Raw genomic sequence first — 14,752 nt, 5'->3', positions numbered from 1 at the left:
GTGATTCTTTATAGCACCTGAATTTACCCATGGTCTAGAATTTATAGATATGATTTCTTTACTCATTTAATTATTTTTAATTTTTTATATCTAATGTAACTCATACCTCTTAATGTAATATGTTCAACATGCACGTCTCATGTCATGTCATCCAATGCTGACACATACATCCTCTTAGATACACCATTTTTTTTTAATTATTAAAACATACCTCCAAACTTTATGATTCAAATATACAAGCTACTCTTTTCAAAAAATGAAGGAAAATAAGATGTAATTAATAAAAAAGTAAAATAAACAATAATTATAATTTAATTTTAAAAACAATGCAAATAATAAAATAAAGCAACTTAAAATAAATAAATATTAATTGGTGTTTCATAATTTAATTTGAAAAAAAAATATGAATTAAATATATTTTTAATTTTGATATAAAATTATATCTCTTTCTTGTTTTAAAGAGTCATTTTCATCTTAAATTTTATTGATGAATAAATGTAATTTTGGTAATTAAAAATTGTAACATATTAAGAGATTATTCCAAATGAGTTAACTGAATTATTTTTTTCATTTTTTTATGTTTTAACTTTTTTTATATATTTTTAAGAGAGTTATTAATATAATATTATTCTCTATTTTGAATCATTTTTCCACACATACATACGCACTTGCCCCTCCACCCTCCAAGCATATATATATATATATATATATATATTATATCCATATAAACTCCTCTTTCTTGAAATTAGGTTCATTTGTATCCATACACCCGAAATTTATAAAATAGGCATTTGAGAATGTTTGTTGTGACGATAACGATGAATGGAGTGAACCATCTTCACAATTTGAAGAGATGTGCGAGGATATGCTTTCAGGTTATATGGAAAGACAAAAATAATACATTGTTTTGATTTAAATTAAAACTACAACCAAACATACATATTTGTCCTAGTTCATATAAGATTTGTTTACATCGAAGGTTTGAGGAACTCAAACTGTTATTATTGATGTTGCATGGAGCTGAACCAAGGAAAATAACGCAATAGGTTCAAGGTGGAATCGATTTTACGTCATAGAATCGATTTTGAATCCGAAATCAATTACGCTAAACTTGGAATCTGAAACTGAACCATAACCATTATCATTTTTTATTTTATATTCATTTTAACTATAAGGGTAAAATACTAATTTAACTATCTTATCTAATCAAATACTTTTTTTTTTAATTTATCACATTAATTAAATTATTCATAATTTTTTATTTCAAATGTTTTCCTCCATCTTCAAATTCCTTAATTCAAACAACATCTCCATCATTTTAAATTCATCTATTCATTCTACTTCAAATTCTTTCTTTAATTCAAACACTACCTAATAAATAACAGCTGTTTTATTACACTTCTTTTTTAAAAGTCTCATTTAAAAAACATTCTTTAGTTAGATTTTCTCATTTTTGCTTAAACTTTTATAAAAAACAATAAGTTGTACAGAATTTTAATTTGAATAAAATCAAAAGGCCATTTTGAATACACAAAGTGTTTTTTAATTGATTTTTATTTGTAAACAAACATAAACTTGCTTGTATTTTTTTAAAACATCTAAACAAATTTTCACCATTATTTTATGTTAGAGAAATTTTTTAAGAGCTTTTAATTAAGTATAAATAAATATGACGGACAGACAAATTGATCGGACTAAAATTCATACAAGGAATTATAGGCAAAATATTTACTTGCCCAATATTTTTAATTCTCTAATTTTAAATCATATTTTTATCATGCTTATATAAAAAAAAAACATGGAAAAAAAAAATTACTACAGCACATAGGAATCTGAAATTCTGACGTTGGGAGAAGGCACAGTGAATAATGTTAGAGCATCATAACTGAAAAAGTCTCTACAGCATGCATTGGATGCAAATTATGCAAGGAACAGCTATTCCGATGAAGACGACAACGTTCCATTCGTCCTTCCCGTATTAATTTCAAAGATTGAAGGAGTTTCACAGTCTCACTCCGATTCTACCAATAAGGTGCAAAAAGAAGCCATGGACATCGATGATACACTATTGGACGAGAAAGCAAGAAGAACGAGAGATCTGCTCGCCAGTTTCTACTCTCCAATCCCTTCAGCGTCCTCCAACAATCCTTTTTCCAAACACATCTCACCCGATGACATCAATTCCTCTTCCTTCCAACCTGATCAGTACATGAAAATCATGGTACCTGTAGTTATTCTTTCTGTTTTTCGAGATTGCATGACATTATACTGTCGTTTACGCTGACGAATGTGACTGTGATCTGTTGACATTAAAACAATCGCTTTGAAGGCGCGAAAGAGCAATTTGGAAGGTCTACTCCAGAAGCACGTTGAAATGGTAGCTGAAATAAAGAATCTAGACACTGACTTGCAAATGCTCGTCTACGAGAATTATAACAAGTTTATCTGCGCTACAGATACTATAAAGAGGTACTGTCTTTTTTATACTTTATTATGATGTTACTTTTCTGTTAAATTTTGCTACGTCACATGCAATTTCCATCGTTACACTGTAATGTGAAAAATTGTCCTATTTTCTCACGTTCATCTTGCTATATATATGTGTGCGTGTGATTTTTTTGTTAACGTACGATTTACTTTCGAGAAAAGAAGATCAGAGTAGTTTTTTTGTCAAACAGGATGAAGAGTAATATTTTAGGGATGGAGGAAAATATGGAACAGCTTCTTGAGAAGGTAAGCATTTAATAATTTATTAAGAAATTGATTGATCGAATATAAAACTAGAAGAGTTTTTGAGTTTCTTATATTTTTAGTAGAGAACTTTCTTACTCCGTTTTGAGATTTATTGTTTTCACTTTTCACTCCTCGAACTTTCTCGCTGTAAAGAAAAAAAACATGTGCAAGAGTTCATGAGTATTCCACGTTTTTTCCCGGTGCAGATAATGTCTGTACAATCAAGGAGTGATAGCGTTAACACTTCTCTGTGCGAAAATAGGGAGCATATAGAGAAAATGCATCGGACATGCAATCTTCTTCGTAAAGTTCAGGTATCAAAGCATTGACTCTGCCTCACAAAGTTTTTGATGGAATTCATATATTTTTTCCTTACTCGCGAAGGTTATGTTTTATACCATTTTCATCGTTGTGGATGAGCAGTTCATATATGACCTACCTGATAGATTAGGCAAGTGCATCAAGTCTGAGGCCTATGCAGATGCAGTCAGGTTCTACATCGGTTCAATGCCAATTTTTAAGGTCTTGTCTGGCTGATATTATTAATGATTCAACCCGTTTGGCTGCTTCTACGGTTTTATATACCTTTACCTCACACATCGGACAGATTATTTTCCTATAATGTAAAAGTTAGGCCTCAGATGAGATATCTTTCTTTTCTTTTTTCCCTCTTTGCTAGGCCTATGGAGACTCATCATTCCAAGATTGTAAGCGAGCATCTGAAGAAGCAATAGCTATCATAGTAAAAAATTTGCAGGTATAGTTCTTTTACATTTTTATACATGTTATCTTCAGCTTGGTACATGCCCATCGTAAGATAGAATTTGAGTATGAAATTTATGATAAAATTGGGTTCGATTAGACTAGATTAGCTTGTTCTATCCTTCCTTTTTAAACCAATATTCTAAACATGATCTAAGAGCTTAAGGAGTGCAGTGAACTCAAAGTCTCAGAGTATGCTTAGTAGAATAAACAACTGATGGTTATGTTTTTGAGAAGTTTTTCTTCATAATTTGACATTGTTTTCTCTAACCAGGGAAAAGTATTTTCAGATTCTGAATCAATGCAAGTGAGAGCCGAGGCCGCAGTTCTCTTGAAACAGTTGAATTTTCCTGTCTGTACTAGTCTCTTTTCCTTAAAACAACCTTTTGTACCGTGTTATCTGTTGAGGTTTTGTTTATTTTTCAATATTTGCAATAAATGGGGAAAAATATATTCTTGTGTAAAAGTCCAGTTTTCTCTTGCATTTTGTAAGAGTTGCAGGGATCGATAAGTTTTCAGTTTATTAACAGGTGGAATATTTGAAGACAAAGCTACTAGAGAAGTTGGAGCTTTCGCTTACAGACGTGCAGATTATCCCTGAAGTAATGAAGAATGAGTATCCCTCTGTTCACGAGGTAAGCAGTTTAGAGTATTGTCCTTTGTCTAATGCACTTTTCTTCAAAATCTTCATGTTTTTATTTGCTATACTATTACTATCTTTGTTCGCTAAAGATTTTGTTCAAATGCCACTTGTGTGCGGCTCTTGTATGTAGCTCTTATTAAATGGTCATTGTTTAGGTCATCCGTCCCCTTGGTGACAACACAAACAACAATAAGATTGTTTGTCTTAGAAAAACGTCTATGGTAAGATATGGTTTGGTGAAGCGACACAGGGATGAGATAGTTATGTTGGGTAATAAATTCTTGTAGAATATATAATTCCTCATAATATTTGGGAATATAGGTGATTCATGTGCAGAGAAAGGATATCAGTGGCTAAAGATGATTAAGTAGTGAACATAATATCCATGATTAATGCTGTCAAATTACTTGTTAAGAAATTAGGCCATAGTGAATTAGTAATGTACTTCGTTTCAAAATAATTCTTTTATAGTTTTAGTCTTCGCACATTGCTTAAGAATGTCAGTAAATATTCTCAATATCAAGATAAAAATAAAGGTCAATGCTTTGAACTGTATTACCCTAGTATTAATTCCATTACTGCTCTCTTATTCCAATTAATTGAGATACCAAATGACAATGATAAACTTCAAAAAAGTTACTAACAAGTTATTGGTTTTTGTAATAAAAACAAACTAAAACTTTTGAAGCGACAAATAGTTTGAAAGGGAGTACAGAGTATTTCTTATTATAAGATGAATTTTACTACAAACATCAAATTCATAGAATCACCCATCCTTCAATTAAGTGAGACAAAGGTTTTGTCATTGTAATCCTTCTGTTAAAAAACAATTATTGGGTGAAGGAGTGTTGCTTCATGCTATATTTTACTTTTATTTTTTCATATATGATATATCTTCGTTGGTAGTTATGGTTAGATGACTGATGAATTAAGCGTACGGCTCTGTCCCTACTTCCTAACACAGGCAGCCATTAACGAGTTCGTGGAGGCCCTTCGTGCATTTCGAGTAATATTTCCAGATTCAGAAAAGCAATTAGTTAAACTTGCTCAAGACCTGCTGACCAAGTTAGGATCTTTACGTTACAATGCAAAGTACCGTTGAATTTAATACATTACATAAAATTTTCATGATATGCAAATTAATATTTTAATTATTATTCAGGTACTTTGTAATTATAGAAGCGTATGTGATGACACGGATTTGTTCAGAAGATCTACTTGGCGTTCTTAGTAAGTAGTTTGATTATGTTACTACATCACTCATTGATATGTTAATGTAACTTTTTACATTAACAAAACACAGTTGTTTTCATTTTTCAATTCACATTAGTTTTTTTATAACCATCAAACAAAACTTATTATGTTTCTTGTAGGAATGATTTTGTGTAATGATAGTTGTTTTGTTAAAAAAGATAGCCAAGTTTAAAAGGGATGAATTGAACTCCCTTCGTAATTTTTAAGAATCTTTGAATTTTAGAATGAAAAGGTTTATAAACTAAACTTGATCAAAGGATTTAAGATTATCATTTTCCAGATATTTGAAATCAAAGATTAATGCTGCTTAATCACCAAAGTAGAAATATCAAGTTATGCTATTGTATGTGTGAATAAAAGTTACACAAAACTGATTGATTCAATTAAAATGAAGAAACAAGAAGAACCAAAAACTAAGATAATTCACTAAACAAAATTAAATTGAGTAGAGAAGAAGAATTGCATACAGACTTTTTTATGCTAATTCACTCTTCACAGAGCTACGTTTAGTTTGCCTAGCTACAATAACCAGGCTTCCATTGAACAAAAAGTTTACAAACACTTAAAAAACAAGAACACACTCAAGAACATCACTCATGCACCCTACAAAATATATTATTGACAGCAATAACACTATGTTACTGAGCTGTAAGTGGAAAATTTATTCAGAAACAACTAAACACACAAGAAACAAAAAACAAGGAACAATATTGCTTAATTACACAAATCAGTGCATAGCAACATAGTTTCAGGTGAGAAGAACTCAGTTTCCTTTTTCAAAATGATTAATGCTCCAAGAAACTAGTTTCTGCCTATAAATATCTCTTTCAAGATCGCAGAGAATTTTAGAAAATTTTGTTGGGTATAAACAAAGTTCTACATTGGATAAAATTAGAGATGGACATGAGTTTATATACACATAAGATACTTTTATTTTATTGGTAAGAGACTTTTTAGAGTGGTACATTTTAATATGTTAATTTCATTCACTTGTAAAATTAATAGATTAAAACTATATTTTAACAAATTAAAATATACTAGTCTAAACCTTCTGAAAGAAAAAAAAAAAAAAGAGTTTAATATACTAAAAAGTGGTTTTAATATATTAAAAACTTCTCCTCAGAACTGATCATGATTCTAAGTAATTTTAATAAATTAGAATGAATATTTAATCAATTAAAATGTTATCTTTCAAATAGATAAGAACACTTTAATATATTAAAATAATCTCTTTGATCAATTAAATTCTTCTTATTACCAAATTAATATCAAAAGTACTTTCAAGTGACTTTCTAAATTCATTTATCAGATTAAATCATAAAAATGAAACTGAGCGAAGATATACTCTAATCTAAGCAACTACTTCTAATGAAAATACATTTGCTAAACATCCAAGTCTTTACTCTTCAATCTTCAAAAGACAAGATAAATTCTCTAAACATCCAAGTCTTTAGTCTTCAATCTTCAAGACAAGATATGTTTTGACAAGGTTGTATTAATCAAATCTTCACATCTTCATCAAAGTGTGTACAGTAAAGCAGCAACCTCAATAATGTCATGTTTAACATCAATGTATGCAATGCGTTTTTTCTATTCTATTTGATGATTTATTGCAACAGAGTCCACACTCAATGATATCTTGTATAATGCGTTAGACTTTAAGGAAAATTTCGTCATGATCTCCAATTATTGCAGCTGGATAGACATTTGCTAAATCAAATTAATTAAAAGAGATATATTCTATAATATCATGCTTTTATAACGCTATAATTGTGTTCTCAAGAAATATTTTCAAAGCTAACATTAATATAAACAAAGTTTTGGGATCTGATTTTGTTGTTTTCAAATGTGTAATTTCACTTTGGAACAGGAGTTATCTGGAATGACGTGCTCCGATTGGTTGAAGTCTTAGAGGATATATCTCTCTCAAATAATTCCCTCGAGGTCATCTATCAATGTTATTAGCTCCACTTTGATTTTAATCAATAAATTTTGCTTTTCAAGTCAGCATTCTCTTTTTCTTTTCACAATACAATCCCAATGAAGTTCCAGTTCAAAAAAGGATATTCATCCAAAACATTTCCAGGCTACCAAGAATGCTGTCAAGCTGTACATTAGAAGTGCATTTTTTCATCTAATGCAAGACATCTCAGGTTAGTTCATAGGAAACATCTGATTTTTAATTTAAGCGTAAAAGTTGAAATGTTTACATTGTCACACTATGGGAGAAAGGAGACATAAAATCCTTAGACTCGGTCATAAGCACAAAATGGACAATATTACGTTGTCAGGGATTCTAGTCTCATAAAGTTTGAAGTTTAATATTGGCTGATCTGATTTGGCCACAAGAATAGTTAACAAACAGTTTGTATAATAGCCATTCTGAGTTAGCTTCTGTTTGGTAGATCACCTCTTAAAAGTGCTGAAACGGGGTGGAGCAGAGGAGTACTCATTGGAAGTTGCCTTAGATGCTAGCATCAAAGCAGTTTACGACGGAGGCAGGAACGTTTTGCTGGTAAACACATTGATGTACCTAGACACGTAGAAACAAGATCATATTTATGCATGTATAAACACGTAATACCTTTGTTAAAAAACTCAGATTATTTAATATATGTTTAATCTTTCCCTCGATTATTTCAGGATATCCACAAAATTCTAGATGACAACTTAGAGATTGTAGATAAACTAAGAGAGTTAATAATCGATTGGGTTCAACAAGGATATCAAAATTTTTTTAGGGAACTTGAGGTTCAGTTCCTTTCGTTTTTAGGAAGAAACAATTCTTCAGCTACTCAAAGTCATGGTTTGGAGGGAGCTCAAGGTGACAAAGCCTTTCCTCGCCTTGCTCTGGTGTTGGCCCAACTGTCTGCTTTTATTGGACAAACTGCCATACCAAAAATCACCGAGGCAAGGTTTCACTTGATTGCCTTATATTTGATATTTAATTCCTTGAAATGGAATAATTATTTGGTTAAATTTCCTTTCATTGTTTAGTAATGTATGCCTGAAATATTGCCTTGCGATGTTCAGGATTTAGCAGCTTCCTTTTGTCGTGGAAGTGCTGGAGGTTATGACTATGTACTGTCCTTTGTTCCTGGAGTGATCTCTCAAAAATTTAGGGCAGCTGGTGAAAAGTTCTTGCAGCTGGTATATTTTAAACTCCATAAATTTGTTACGACATAACTGCAACTTCACACCCTTCCTCATTCTTACTCATCCATTGTTTAATAACATATAGTTACATCAAAGCCTGTTCTTTATTTTGAAGCTTGGTTTCCGAAAAATGTTCTGCCCGACAATATTTCTCTTTCCAAAGAAAAAGGATATTCAATATGGATATCCGCATAGCTTTGGCCAGTATTATGATAAGTACAAAGAACTAATTCATTTATAAAACTAGTTATTTAAAGGAAAACTAAACACTCAAATATATATGGCGTTTTTCTTACAATGAAAAGGAAAAGTTACCCGAAACCTAAATGTTAAGTCAGCAGAGCAACACTTCCAAATGCCATACGAATGAGAAAACCGTGGTAATACAGAGAAAACTTCAGAGGAAGGAAGACGGAACCCACCAACACACCCTCTCCTCACTATTTCCATGTCTCAAGTATCAGTTCCAACTCCACACAAAATCATGCAAGTTAGTTATTTTCTCACCAAAGCTCTTCCTCCTTTCTGCAGAAACAACACGTTAGCAGATGGCATAACAGAAACCCTTGTCATTACTTTCGTACCCTGTTTCATTTGACCTCATAACACATACCACAAAAGTGAAAGCAAAAGAGGAGTATTGGATTAACTTGAATGGAATGCGTTCCATCATATCTCACTTCATTTCATCTTGTAAAATAATTCAAACAACGAAACGTAGTATCATTCTATTCTTTTCCGACAAATGAGGACATGGCTCTAGGGATTTCGCGTCTAAGTAAACAAATTAATTGCCTGACTTTATTCATGTTTCTGTATTATATCACTCTTTCTTGATTGCTTTTGTTTTAAGCTCAAGGGCAATCCATATCTGATACTCTTATTGCAGTATGTACCTTTAATATTTTTACTGTAATTTTCTTAATAGAGTCTCCTCTGTTAAAATAGCAATGTACAAGTTCAGTAACCTTTACAGATTCTTTATTTTATTCTTTTTAGTACATAAATATGAGAACTCAGAGAATATCACTTCTCCTGAAGAAGAGGTTTGCCACACCCAATTGGGTTAAGGTACGTATGTTCGGCCTTTTGTTTCAAAAATAAAAATAGCAATTTTATCTTTGAAAGAATTTGAAAATGAAGTTGTTGCTTTGCTTTGTTTGCACAGCACAAGGAACCGAGAGAAGTTCATATGTGTGTTGATTTATTTCTACAAGAGGTGGGTACTTTCAAACCAAATGCTGTTTTTGTGTGTCATTCCCGTCTTTTAAGTTGTTCTGAATTGTTTGAGGATTGTACTCGAATAGCGATTTTTTTTTTTTAAATTATTAGTGTGTAATGCTTACATTTTGATTTATCTTGATGTTACAGCTAAAAATTACTGGTAATGAAGTGAAGCAGATTTTGCCTCAAGATTTGACGAAGCACCGAAGAGCTGATAGTAATGGGAGCTCTGCTTCATCAAGAAGCAACTCTTTCCGGGAGGAGAAGGAGAAGTTGAGTCGCTCTAATATTCAGAAGGGAAGGAGCCAACAGCTTTTGGAAACACACCTAGCCAAGCTGTTTAAGCAAAAGGTTGAAATTTTCACAAAAGTAGAATATACACAGGTATTCAACAACCATAGTAGTGATGCAAAATTAAATAATTCCTTCATTATTAAAAAATGTCAATATATTAGTTTCAATTTAGTTTTGATTTGTGAAAATAGATATAATTTAGTATTATTTATTAAAAAATTATGTTATTTATTTATTTTTAATAAATTTCTTTAAAAATATTAAAGAGTTTTCATCAAAATTGATAGTAAGATTATATTAATTATATGCGTTGTCAAAAAATATCAAAAAATAGTTTTTAAATTTTTTTTTTCTAATTATATTAACAAAACTAATCATCTCTTCAATTTTGGTGAAAAAGTTTTGATTGGTTTTAAAAAACAATTAACATAAATAACTAAATTAAATCAATATTTCAGAAATTAGACCAGATTATATCGATTTTCACAAATCGAAACTAAAAAAAATTAAAGAACCAATTTAATATTTTTAGATGAAAATAAAAAATAAATATTCAAATAATTGGTTGCAAACTGCAGGAATCAGTGGTTATGACCATTGTTAAATTGTGCCTTAAAAGTTTACAAGAATATGCTAGGCTCCAGACTTTTAACCGGAGTGGATTTCAGCAAATTCAATTGGATATTCAGTTCTTGAGGACTCCATTGAAAGAAATAGTTGAAGATGAAGCTGCAATGGATTTTTTGCTTGATGAGGTTGGAAAAAATAATGGTTCACCTACTTTCTTTTAATTTCGTTATTTATTTTATTTTACTGTATTTATGAACAGGTGATTGTTGCCGCTGTAGAGCGATGCCTTGATCCAATTCCTTTGGAGCTCCCCATATTGGATAGACTTATACAGGCAAAACTGGCACAACATAAGGAATTCGATATAATATCTCCATAGACATTTTTGTTAACAAGGACACCAAGTTTTCCCTCCTTTCTTTTTTGATAAATTTAATATTCAACCACTTCTTCTACTATGAATTTAATATTTAATTAGTATTAGCTTTGTATTCAAAAAGTATAAGTTTATTTTTATGTAATTAAATATAAAAATTATACGTGAGTTTTATTTGACCAGATACCTTATTCATGATAAACTATAACATGGAATTTCTTTTTTATTTGAAACTACTTGCTTGTGTTTGTTGGATCTAACATGAAAAAGAAATTTTTTTTACTCATTCTTATTTTTTGTATGAAAATTTGTTAAATAACAATTAATTTGGAATGAAATATACTTAATCATTACTAAGATTAAGTTAAACATTATTTTATAAACAGATAAAAAAAATTATTGACTCAAAATTATCAGTATCAAAATATTTTCTACTATTAATAAATTTATAATTAATTTATGAATTAAAAGTTAAATTGATTTATAATTTATTAATAATATAAATAATTTTAAATACTGAATTTTTTTAATTTATATTATAATGTTTAATTTAGTTATGATTTAATTTTTTGTTTCTAAGTTAATTTTTATTTAATTATTTTCTTCTAGTGATCGGTAAATAAAATACATTTTTAACTAATTATAAATTATCTTAAATATATTTTTGTAAAATAATTATTGAAGGAAAATAGTATCTATATATGTGAGTTTCCCATTAGATAAAAAATTATTGTTTTCTTTAATATATATGTACTCTGACTATGTTCTTCCTTAAATGTATACCATTAATATATATATATATAGGTTAGTTAACACGCGTTTTTCAGTTGGTATGTTTTAACAATGTGTATCGGATTATAATAGACAAAAATACCCTCATTAATCATGGATTGTAAGTTTTAAGGTCGAGAATATTTAAATAATTTTCATTTTTCAAAACTTAAAAAAAAAAAAAATCCAAACTCTTACTCACCTTCCTCATTCCTTTCAACCCTTTCTTTTTCATTTCTCTCACTCCAACATTTTATCTGTAATCCCTATTGCGCCAATTGAAAAAAAATAATCAGAAACCCTTGCCTAACCCTAATTCACCTTCCTCACTTATCCAATTTGTTTCTCTGTCGTCTCTATACTCTCCCTCAGCCACACACAACAACCCGTGACATCGTAATTTGTTGCTCTTGCTCTATTCGTTCTTTTGGATAATGTGTTATATATTTTCCCTTATTATTATTATTAAATTTCATTTTTAAATTAAATCATGTAAATAAAACATTCATAAATCAATTAAATTTTCATATATTATTTACACATCTACACCACATTTCATTATATTTTTAAAGAACAAGATATTTCCCTCTATTGTCCTTTTCCCTTTACACAAAGTGTTTCTTTTTCCTTTCTCTATTGGTATGGGATACATGATGTAAGATTACAACCTAAAATTGAAAGAATTGTACTCCTAGGGAGCTCTTCTATAGTTATTTTTTTAATTTCCTTATGTCCATTTTTTATCACTGAATCAAATTCTACGGGCATTTAGAATAAACTTTAACCACTGTGCAAAATAAAAAACAGTAAAATCATTTTTTAGCAAACCACTGTGCAAAATAAAAAACAGTAAAATCATTTTTTAGCTTTGAGATCTGGAAAGAGTAACATAAAGTGACATAGTTTATATTCATTTTACACGCATTAATAAATATAAAATGATTATAAAAGAGTAAACTTTTTCAATTTTTAAAGAATATCTCTGATTCAAATTATCACCACCATCTTGAATTGAAAAAAATGGTGGAGTGATGACAGAGAAAATGTTGAGATGAGAGAGAAAATATCTCTGATGACAAAGGGTTTCTGATTTTTTTTTTCAATTGGGACAATAGTAGGGATGACTATTGGAGTGAGAGAGATGAGAGAAAAAATGTTGGAGTGAGAAAGATGAAAGAGAAATGGTTGAGAGGAATGAGGGAGGTGAGTAAGGGTTTAGGGGTTTTTTTTTTCTTTTTTTAGTTTTAAGAATGAAAATTATTTAAATATCCTTAATCTTCAAACTTAGAATCCATGATAAATGACGGTACACATTGTTAAAACGTACCAACTGAAAGCAGGCATACGCTTGTTAACAAATCCATATATATATATAATTTGTAAAGTATAATATTATCACGTGTAATACATTCAAGGTCTACATATAATAATGATAACATTTATATAATAGAAAAACATATATAATAAATACACCATATGAAAATGTCTTAAGGAGTAATTTACACACATATACAAATAATTATGCATTATATAATTTTTTGTATATGTGAGTATGTAATGATTTGACATGTAAATTTAAAATACATGATTATTAATTAAAATATCAAAAAGTAATAGCCACTATTCAATTGCCTTCCAAATAAAATATATGAATAATAATTATAATTATATGACTTAATTAAATATTTGATAAGTGTGAAAAACAAATATTTTTACACTTATAAATTACCTTAATCATGTAATTATTCATGTTTTTACTCAGTGAAAAGTTGTAATTTGTAGCAGAGTGTTTCGTAAATTATTGTTCAGGAAAAGTTGCATAAATGTGAAGTTGACAGTCAATTCTCGCACAGCCAGCAAAATTCACAGAGCCAGAGAAATACATTCGCACAGCGCACCAATATTGGTTCGCTGAGCGAATCAACCAATTTGGAGGAGCAAAACTCAATAATTCGCTAAGCGCACCAGTATTGGTTCGCTAAGCGAATTACAGCAGAAAAGAGAAAAAAATTACAAATTCGCAAAGCGCACCTGAGGCTGTGCGCTGAGCGAATTACAGCAGTTGAGCTGCATAAATAAAAATTTATTCGCATAGCGAATCTGCTTCTGTGCGCTGAGCGAATGGTGCAAGTTACTGAAAAATTAACTGGCTCTAAATGATACGTGACAGAGGGGAAGGAAATCTTGAGACACGAGAAAAATTAGAGAACCTCTCTGAAGACCAAGGAAGACGCTGAGAAGACTTTCTGAAGACATCAAGACTACACATGATGCAAGGAATTGCAAAAATGAGTACGTTTGTGATGTCTATGATAGGCTAAATTTTCTTTCATTGAAATTGGCTGTATGGCAAAACATTGATGTAATTGTCCTGATCAATAAATGTATTTGTTCGTGTTCTTTTCTTTACTTGATTTTGATTATATGGAAGTATAATTTTTCTTAAAGGTTCTTTTTGTACTCGGAAGTATTTTAGAACCAGAAACGTAAGAAAAGAAGCTAAAAGTGATTACGCTAGGAATAACTTACATGCTTTTGGTCATTCCGAACATCTGAACTCAATGCAAAATTATTCATTAAATTAATTAAGGAATTAATAATTTAAGGAATAATTTTAGAACTTGTTTTAAGGAATTAAAGCAAGATATCAACTTGTGAATGCATGAACAGGTCATATATTGTACAAGATGTTACTGAGATGTTAGTCTGAAACCAATTCCTTGTTCATATCATATTTTCATCTTAACTTTTACATTGTTAAATTCCGTGTTCTTTATGCAAAAATCAAAGCAACTTTCATCAACAAAAATTGATCTTGATATAATTTTTAAATTAAATAACGTAACACAAATTCCCTGAGGAGAACGATACTTTTCTTATCACTGTATTACTTGTAACGATTTAGTATCCTTGCCAAAAAGTTATCAATATTATAAACTTAGGAAAAACAAAGGAATACATTTGAGAAA

At 30.0% G+C, this 14,752-nt stretch overlaps 1 protein-coding gene across 1 annotated transcript; it reads left to right on the top strand.

The window, feature by feature from the left end:
* Positions 1-1,926: 1,926 nt before the first annotated feature.
* Positions 1,927-11,072, top strand: LOC106756977 (vacuolar protein sorting-associated protein 51 homolog). Its single transcript, XM_022778986.1, has 20 exons — positions 1,927-2,221; positions 2,330-2,469; positions 2,679-2,733; positions 2,940-3,047; positions 3,157-3,255; positions 3,413-3,490; positions 3,770-3,847; positions 4,026-4,130; positions 5,103-5,203; positions 5,301-5,368; positions 7,263-7,336; positions 7,479-7,545; positions 7,798-7,907; positions 8,036-8,302; positions 8,426-8,542; positions 9,548-9,619; positions 9,717-9,767; positions 9,920-10,156; positions 10,645-10,821; positions 10,896-11,072. The coding sequence occupies exons 1-20, from the start codon at positions 2,048-2,050 to the stop codon at positions 11,013-11,015; spliced, it is 2,298 nt and encodes a 765-aa protein (XP_022634707.1). The 5' UTR covers positions 1,927-2,047; the 3' UTR covers positions 11,016-11,072.
* The last annotated feature ends 3,680 nt before the right edge of the window (positions 11,073-14,752 follow it).

This window comes from Vigna radiata, chromosome 3, assembly GCF_000741045.1.
Source record: "Vigna radiata var. radiata cultivar VC1973A chromosome 3, Vradiata_ver6, whole genome shotgun sequence".
NCBI lineage: Eukaryota > Viridiplantae > Streptophyta > Magnoliopsida > Fabales > Fabaceae > Vigna > Vigna radiata.
Note: the sequence above shows the minus strand (reverse complement) of the source record. Positions and strands in the feature narration are given on the sequence as shown.